This window comes from Chionomys nivalis, chromosome 8 (genome assembly GCF_950005125.1).
Source record: "Chionomys nivalis chromosome 8, mChiNiv1.1, whole genome shotgun sequence".
NCBI classification, from domain to species: Eukaryota; Metazoa; Chordata; class Mammalia; order Rodentia; family Cricetidae; genus Chionomys; species Chionomys nivalis.
The window spans coordinates 48,143,339-48,151,991 of NC_080093.1; the positions used below are offsets into that span (position 1 = coordinate 48,143,339).

An 8,653-nucleotide genomic window follows, 5' to 3' on the forward strand; every position below is an offset into this window, starting at 1 on the left:
GGGACTCACTGCTCCCCTGGGCAAGATGTGGCCTTGCAGAATTGCTTACTGTCTAGGTCCTGGGGGGAGGCCAGGGCTAGGTGGCCAGCCCCCTTCCACCCACACAAAGACATAAAGACTCACTCATACATTAAGAGGTTGCATTTATTTCTTTTTTAAAAATGTTGAAAAATAAACCCATGTCTGTGTAAGTCCCCAACCCTCCTTTCTCCAAGCTTCTTGGGGGTGGACAAAGTGGGCCCCCTATAGCTGCTCAGTATTCTTCCTACCAGGTCTCTGCCGTCACCACCCCAATCCCCTCCCCAGTGCACCTGACTTATTGCTAAAAGAAGGAAAAGGTGAATGAGGCCAGCTAACACCCCAACTGTCCTCTCGCCCATCCCCCATGCTAAAGTCACTACCCCCACACAACGGGTAGGCCCAGAGGCCAAGCCCTCGGCAGGCAGGCAAGGAGGCAGCCATTCCAGTCACAGCCAGGAAGCAGAGTCCCTGCAGGCCCTGAGCTCTAGCCCCTGGCTGGGGGTTGACAAGCTCAGCTGCCAAGAACACATGCAGAACCCACAGGTCCAAGCTGTGCCAACTGGCAGCTCTGGGTCTTTGAAAGACCTGGCAAAAGCCCTAGTCCCTTCCGTCCTTAAGTGATGCTAGAGATATCCAGCCAAGGGTTCAGGAGCTTCTGGGCAGTGAAGGATCCAGGGCTCAAATTGAGGGTGCAGGGGGCTCCAAGGGGGCTCCAATCAGGGTAGGTGGAGGCTGAGGACCAGGGCGGGCACTGTGGCGAGAGGCAGCCAGGGCAGGGCGGATGAGAGGTGGTGGGGGCTGGTTGGGGGCCAGCCGGGGCTGCAGGAAGCGGCCCTGTTGCAAGGGAGGTGGCTGGCGGAGCAATGTGGGAGCTGTGGGCAGAGGTGGCCTCAGCAGTGGAGGTGGCTGGGAAAGTGAGGTGGGTGGTGGAGGTGGGGGCGGTGCAGGGGGTACTGATCGGGGTACTGATGTTGAGACAGATGTAATCTGGACCTGAAGGGGAGAGAAAAGGGTGAGGAGGCTGCTCCTGGACATGCTCAGCAGCCCTAAACTTAACCTGTCCTCTGAAGACAACCCCCTGCCTCTCACCTCATCATCTTCTTCTAGGGCTGGGGCCGGAACAGGAGCCCCTCGTCTGGCCTCTTCCATAGGGACTGGAGCTGCAGGGGCCCCATCCTGTTCAGCCTCCCATTCCTGCAGCACCTCCTCCAGGTTAAAGCGGCGACGGTAGCTCACAAAGAAGGTCTTCACTTGGGTCAGTGTCTTGTTCCCAATCACCTCTGCAATAGCCCCAAAGTCTTTCCCATATCTACGGATAGCTGCAAGGGTCAAAAAGGGCAGCAAACTGTAAATGCCCCTCAGAACTATTTATTTCCCCTCTACTTCAGCTCCTGAAAAGGTAAGATAGGTCTCTAAGGTTCTCAATTCTTGCCATGGCATGACCCACCTTGTACAGCCAGAAGTTGCTCATCTGTGGTCCAGCGGGAATTGAACTTGGTATTCGCCTGAAAAGCAAGAATATAAATAATCATTATACTAAAAATATATAAATGGAGGGAGGGAATAGAGAGATAAATGGTCAGTGGTTAAGAGCACTGGCGCTCCAGCAGAGGAACCTATAGTCAGTTCCCAGCACTATCTGGAACTCCAGCTCCAGGCTATCTGGCGCCCTCTTCTGGCTTCCACGGTCAGCAGGGACACATTTACGAAGACAGTAGACAAACACACATGAAAAGAAATAATCTTTCAAAATGCCAGGATTTGGGAGGCAGAAACAGTCAGATCTCTGAGTTCAAGGCCAGCCTGGTCTACAAAGAGAAACCTTGTCTCAAAAAGCCAAAAATAAGTAATGAATTAAAATACGTATGTGGGGGCTGGTTAGATGTCTCAGGGGGTACAGGCTTCTGCCGCCACAGCTGACAGCCTGAGTGTGATCCCCAGGATCCACAACACGAAAGGAAATGACTCCTGCAGATTACCCTCTGACCCCCTCGTGTGCACTGTGGTGTCCGCCCCGTCCAACTCCACCCATCCAAGTCAATATGAAAAGGATTTTGTAAAAATACATGCTTCCTCCTCATTTCTGTTCTCCTCTAGGGAAAAGCCCCTTTTGCACCCAAATAAACCTAAAGGCCTTACCTCAGGGGGGCGGAGAGGGTCAATGCCACCCTCCAGTGCTTGGCGGAGGCTGCTATTGGTCTGCTTCATGCTCTGAACCTACAGAGGCCAAGGAGAAAGGACCATGGGACTGTGCATCCCAGGAGGTCAACACCACCCCCGCCCCTGCCCTCCCCTCCACAGAGCACTGAGCTGCCACCACCATCCCAACCCACTCCTTCCTCAAAATCTTAGGACACTGGCGATTTGCTCATGTTGGTGGTTTTTTTATTTTTGTTTTTTTTTTTGTTTGTTTGTTTTGTTTGTTTTTCGAGACAGGGTTTCTCTGTGGTTTTGGAGCCTGTCCTGGAACTAGCTCTTGTAGACCAGGCTGGTCTCGAACTCACAGAGATCCGCCTGACTCTGCCTCCCGAATGCTGGGATTAAAGGCGTGCGCCACCACCGCCCGGCTTATTTTTGTTTTTTTGTTTTTTGTTTTTTTTTTTTGAGGGAACCACAGCCCAGTCTGACCTCAAACTTGCTATAGAGCTGAGACTGACCTTCAACTCGTAATTCTCCTGCCTCTCCCTCCCAAGTGCTGGGACTACTGGTGCTTGCCACAGCACCCAACTTTCTTATCTGAGAACAAGTCTTGGGGCTTGCTAGGAAGCCGAGGGGTGAAACAGACAGGTGGAAGTGCTCGCCACAAAACCTGATGACCTGAGTCTGATTCCCAGAACTCATAAAGGTAGCAGAGAACCATGTGAGCACATGGCACCGTGCCCACACATGTATTGTCTACACATACATACGTGCAGCTTGCACTTCCTAAAAGGTGCTTGACACCAATCCTGACCTGAGTTTGATTCCCAGGTCCTACCTAGTAGAGCCAACTCCACAAGTTGTCTGCCCTCCACTATGGCATGTGTGAGCCCCTGACCACACACAAAATAATAAAATAAACGAGATAAGGCCTCACATACCCCAGATAGCCTCAACTTCACTCTGTAGCCAAGGACAGCCACCTGCCTACGTCTAAGGTCTAGAAGAGCTAGAGAGTAAGTAGCTCAGCTGGTACTGCTTGCCCAGTGTGCATGATCCCCAACACTTCATAAACAAGACATGATGACACATGCCTATAATCCCAGCACTGGGGGTGGGGGAGTGGAGGCTGGAGTCAGAAACTCAAGGTTATCCTCTATTACAGAGCTAGTTTGAGACTAGCCTAGAATACATGAGACCCTGTTCCCCACTCCTCCCAAAAAACGCCAGGGAGCTGCCCAGACAGGCAGGTAAAAGTGCTTGCCACAAAGCCCAACAACCTAAGCTTGCTCCCCGAATTCATGTAAAGGTAGAAAGAACTACATGAACACCAAGGCACACATGCCCCGCACCTACCATACACACATGTGAACACCTGTGCACGCACGTGTGCACACACACACACACACCAGAAAAGAATGTCAAGCTATCCTGAGTTCCTGACGGTGGCAGAGAGTCAAGCTTAGCACTGCACCATCTCACCATCTCCCTTACACCTCAGCTGCCCCAACACAGGTCTCGGGAGCTGATGATCCCCTCTGCATGGTCCCCTTTCCTTGGGCCCCCACCTGGCGCTTAAGAGAGATGAGCTGTGAGTCGAGACCTCGGAGTGTGAGGTTAGCGAGGTCTGGGCTTCCTGACACTGCCGTGAGGCCTTCAGGACTCAGGTACATGCCCTTGGGTGGACGTCTCCGAGTTCGAAGTGGGTGGTGGCGGTACTGAGACACCTGAACCTCCTTCTTCCCAGGACCAGGCCGTGCATTCAGAGGTCGAGATGGCAGAGGCTGATGGGAAATAAGGAACACTGTGTACTTCTGAGGCCAAGTTGAGGGGTAGGCAGGGCAGAGCAGCTAGGAGCCTTACCTCGCGTTTGGGGTCTCCAGGATCTGGCTCTCCCTCACTCACTGTCCCTCGTCCCTCTTCAAGCTCATCACTGCTGACACAGGGCCAGGGAGGAAATGAGGCGAGGCCCAACCCAAAATATTGTCAGCCCCCTGCCCCTTACCAGCAACCTCCACCCCCACCTGTCTTCTTTGTCCTTGCGGCCACCCAGCCGCCTGGCCTGCCTGTCCATCACACTAGTTCGACTTCGGGTCTTCTTCCAAGAGTAGTAATACTTCACCAGGCTGGGAATCAGCTTGTCGGGTAGCTGGGGAAGCAAGGCCAGAAACAGGAGTCCACCTGAGACTCTGGCCCCAGGGAAGTTGTTTCTGACTGAAGGGCTGAGGAGCACTCAATGGGCCATGGGCATAGACTTACCATCTGCTGGATCCGCTGGAAGCACTTGCCATGAAATCCAAAGGCCTGTTCAAACAGCACCTTGTCCTCGACCGTCCACTCGTCAGGGAAGGGGGTGAAGTTGGCTAGATCAGCCAGCGACTTCTCCACGTCGTGTTTATGCCACAGAAGCATGCCGAGTGCCTGGCCCAGGACAGGGGCAGCTCAGGCTCTGCCACCCCGGTGCTGCTCTACCCTATCCCACTCCCATTTCTCAGGACCTCCAGCCCACCTGCTCAATGTTGTAGCCATGCTTCTCCTTGGCCATGGCAATGTACTTGTCAACTGCAGGGGGAAGGAGTGGGGTCACAGAGGGTAAGCCCCTCAAAGCAAGGGCCTCTTGTCAGCCTATAACCCCTTTCTATTGCTCAAGCTCCTAGGCTGTGCTCCTACCAGACTTCCATGTAGGTGGGACAACAGCCCACTGCTAAGGCAGGGCTGGAGCCCTGCTCCCAAGATTGGGCCTAACCAGGGCCCACCCCACTCACGTTTGGCGTCCGATACACAGTGGTTAGGGGACCACACCAGCATCCCCTTCAGCTCCTTGTTGCTATAGCGCGCGGGGCTCTCTGGAAGGCAGAAGAGAGAATTAGCCTCGTGGCATTCACAGGGACAGGAGACCACTGAGCAACACAGTCAAGCTGGGAGGTGAGGCCCAGAAGGGAAGGAGGAGCAGAGACCCAGACAGGAAGGCAGAGCAGGAAAAGTAACAGTGCCACGGGGCCACCCACCCCACCCACCGCCTGTCCCTCAAGCAGGAGCCAGCCAAGAGTTCCCAGGTGGGGCTGCAGGCCAAGCCATCAGCCTCCACCCCTCCCTCCATGTCTGTCCTGCCACTCACCAGGCTTGCACTCCGGAATTACTGCTTGGTAATTGGTTCCAACACGGATCATGCTGTCTGTGGAGCCAGGGGAGGCAGTCAAGACTCCAGGGAAGTGGGGGGAGGATATGGCGGGGGAGGTGGCTGATTTGGAGTTCTTCTTTCTGGCCACTCGGGGCCCCCACCACCCAGGAAACTCACTTTTCCCTGGTAGTTCCCCCCCACCCCCGCAGCTACCCTCCCAGACAGAGGGGACTGGGAGAGACCCTGCCTAGTCATGGCCATGGGGGGAGGGGGTTAAGAGGACAGTTTTAAAGGCCAGGCCAGAGCAAAGTGCTTTGTTCTGGCTGGGGGGTGGAGGCTTGGAGGGTTGCCCCTAGACCTGGACCTCATCCTTGCAGGGAGCCCTGGGCTCCTCCCCACCACATGAGCTTCACAGCTCCGCATGGAGATGTCTTTCCAGCCCCTGGCCCAATCAGACCTCAGTCCCCTGCAAGGTGGCAAGGAATAAGGGACCCAATCCATCCAAGTGAGGCACCCTATAAGCTCCCTCAGCAACGGAGGGCAAAGGGGAGGTGGGTGGGCAGCGGCCCAGGCTGTGGATTCCCGGTGCCGGTAGCCCCAAGCATGAGAAAGCAAAGGCTGCAATTCAGGAGAGGCAGAAACCATCTGTGGTTTGCAACTCTCCCCCTCCCCACCTTCCGTGTCTCCTCCCCGGACCAGCGCGCCTTTAACCCTAGGCCACCGGGCTCACCGTGCGAGTGCTCCTCCTCGCTGCTGTCATCCTCCGAGTGCGGCTGTCCGCCGTTAGGTGCCGTCTTGGCCCGACTTCGGGACAGGATCCCAGAGCCCGCACTGGGCTTCTCCATCACCGAGGGCATTACCCCGCCCGGCTGCCCCGGGGGGGCGCGGGAGCCTTTGGAGAGCGTCGGAGCTTGCCGCGCTTGCCTCGAGTGCCGCGCCCGGTCCGACCTGGAGAGGTCGCCACTGAGGCTATAAGAGGCGGGAGGTCAGCGTGGCTAGGGTCCGAGAGGTCGGGGCCCCGGAGGGCTGCCCTAGCGCTCACTGCGACCCCCACGGGCGAGGACCGCAGAAAAGTTTATGAAGAAGTGGGGGTACGTGAGGGACGATGCGGCCGGGGGCACACTTGCTCCGTGCGCCCTTCGGGGTTGGGGCTCCCCCGGGAGGAGTCGGGGCGCGCTGCCCTCGGGGAGCCCCGGAGCCGCGCCGCGCGCCTGCCCACGCCGTTCGGCCGGCGAGGGCTGCCGCGCAGTGGCCGCCGCTGCGGGCTCCGCGCCCCTCGGCTATGCCGAGGATGCCCAGTCCCCACTGGGGGGGATCCTGCCCGGCCGGACCCCACGACAGCCACTCCAGCCCGCGGGGGCCCCGGCGGCGGGACGGCGCGCACGGCGTGCGGCGCTGGAGCAGAGTTGCCGGGAGGCGGGCGCAGCGCAGCCGCGGGCGCCGCCTCGCACCCTCCCCGGCGCGCTCCTCGCCCCGCCGCGCTCGCGCTACCGCCGCTCGCTCGCCCGCTCTCCGCCGCCGCTCGCTCCTCGCGCACACAATGAAGCTGCTGGCAGGGAAGTAGTGCCGGCTGCGGCCTCAGCACCCCTCCCCCAGTCGATGCCTCCGCCAGCTGAACATCTGGCCCTGGGGTGGGAGGGAGGGCCCGGGGGGCGGGGCCTAGGGCCGGGGCTAGACCTCCAGGGGGTGGGGTCAGGACCAGGATGGGGCGCGCGTACCCCCCCCCAGGGAGCGCCCCTCGCGTCTTTGAGCTCTCAGACTTGGCCCTGTGGGGTAGACCTCAGTGTCCCCCAGGAGAAGCCCCGGGGTCAGCCCCACCCACAAGCACACCGGCTCCACACACCAGTGGGCTCCGATTACTGTGGTCTGCCCCGGGGGCCCAGAGGCCGCCTGTCCGCCCGCCCGGGTGGAGCCCAGCTTTTCCTTCCATTTCTCTTCCTGCCAAGGAACTCCCTGCCCCCCCTTCCGCAGGGGGACCCCCCCCCTTCATGCGCCCTTGGGGGCCAAAGCGGATGGGAGGCCGGACAGGCGCGAGATGAATTTCTCCAAGAGCTACTGGGCCAGAACCTGACTTCTGCGGGATCTGTGGGTCCCCAGGGGTCACCCTAGTGTCTCTTAACTGCTGCAGTCTGCACCCCAAATCAGTGGTACCAAAGAGGAATGGGCATGGAAGCTACAGGGCAAGGTCTGGGCTGAATGGGGCGAACTCCCCACTGGATTCACTGTCACCCCAGCTGGAAGCAGCATCCCCCCCATCCCCCCGGACAGGCACGGGCAGAGTGACAGACAGGGAAGCCGGTTGGGAGGCACAGACGGAGTTGGGGGAGGGGGTGGGCAGAGACTTTCAAAGCCAGACCCAGCCACCCTGCCAGGCACACAAAGAGCCAGCGCACTCACCGGCAGCAGCTCGAAGCCTGCGAGCTGCGCCCGTGCCCGTCCCCGCCGCCTGGGGCACGTGCTGCAGCGCACACAGGCCTAAGCCCCCGCCCGCCGCCCCTCCCACGGAGAGCCCCGGACTCCTTGGACACGCCTCTATCCAGGCACACCCCGCTATGCCCAGATCGAGCCGAGCCTGCACTCGCACCCTCCTCTCCCTTCCCTTCCTTGGCCACTCTGTAATCAGATTCCTAAATTTAGAAGCAGCCCTGGCCCCAACCGGGGATCCCCGCCCCCATCCACTGGCTGTGGCCGACCGGCCGGGGTCCTGCGGTCAGGCCACGACCTGGCTGGGGCGTCCTGTTCCTGGGGGTTCCTTGCCCTCGGCTGGCAGAGGCAGACATTACCCCACCCGACTTTAGCACTATCGGGCCACATAGAGCCACCCAGCCAGCGGCCACGTTGCCCGCCGCACCTCGGGCCAGAGTTATAGGACCTTTTTCCTCCCCTTAAATCATGAGCTGGGCATCAGGCCCCAGGATGGGGAGATCTGGGACAAAGAGAGAATGAATGAACCAGAGGCTATCTGACCTGAAAGGGTCTGTTCCAAGAAGCAAAGTGACTTCTGGTGAACCCTAGAAACCAGTGGCAGGGGGCTATACCTGTCCCAAGCTACCCTTTAGGGAGGTGTTGCTATTTCTATGCCTAGCTGGTGACCGCTGTGCACAGCACACTCTGCTATGATGGCAGCTTCCTTGCTTATGGCGACCATTAGTCAAGACTTCCCTTGGGTCCCCATCCTCCACTTGTCTCCTTCCATTCTAGAACCTAGGCTCCTAGGCCAAGATTTTGTCCTACCCCAGGCCTCAAACCTCAAGCTTAGTTCTTGTCTCCTTCCACCAGGCTGCCCCACGGGCCTTAGCACAAGGCCTAGCGAGGATCCCAAGCCACTAGCTTCCCTTCTGTCCTATAGCCACTTCTCCCATACGCTAGGAC

General features: G+C 58.6%; 1 protein-coding gene across 1 annotated transcript; it reads right to left on the reverse strand.

Moving 5' to 3' along the window:
- Nucleotides 1–132: 132 nt before the first annotated feature.
- On the reverse strand, nucleotides 133–7,700 carry Rcor2 (REST corepressor 2). The gene is made up of 13 exons (XM_057779738.1): nucleotides 7,679–7,700; nucleotides 6,012–6,250; nucleotides 5,279–5,335; nucleotides 4,926–5,006; nucleotides 4,670–4,722; nucleotides 4,420–4,581; nucleotides 4,185–4,309; nucleotides 4,024–4,093; nucleotides 3,729–3,944; nucleotides 2,161–2,238; nucleotides 1,469–1,526; nucleotides 1,111–1,340; nucleotides 133–1,014 (listed from the first exon to the last, which is right to left on the reverse strand). Exons 2-13 carry the CDS (start codon nucleotides 6,136–6,138, stop codon nucleotides 700–702), a joined length of 1,572 nt encoding a protein of 523 aa, XP_057635721.1. The 5' UTR covers nucleotides 6,139–6,250; nucleotides 7,679–7,700; the 3' UTR covers nucleotides 133–699.
- Between the last annotated feature and the right edge of the window lie 953 nt (nucleotides 7,701–8,653).

Excerpts from the sequence above, each read along its gene's own strand:
- Rcor2 (XM_057779738.1), bottom strand. The coding sequence starts at position 6,138 with ATGCCCTCGGTGATGGAGAAGCCCAGTGCGGGCTCTGGGATCCTGTCC. Across the intron at positions 5,007-5,278 it reads AATTCCGGAGTGCAAGCCTG|AGAGCCCCGCGCGCTATAGC; the intron begins GTGAGTGGCAGG and ends TCTGCCTTCCAG. Across the intron at positions 3,945-4,023 it reads CTGGAGACCCCAAACGCGAG|CCTCTGCCATCTCGACCTCT; the intron begins GTAAGGCTCCTA and ends ATTTCCCATCAG.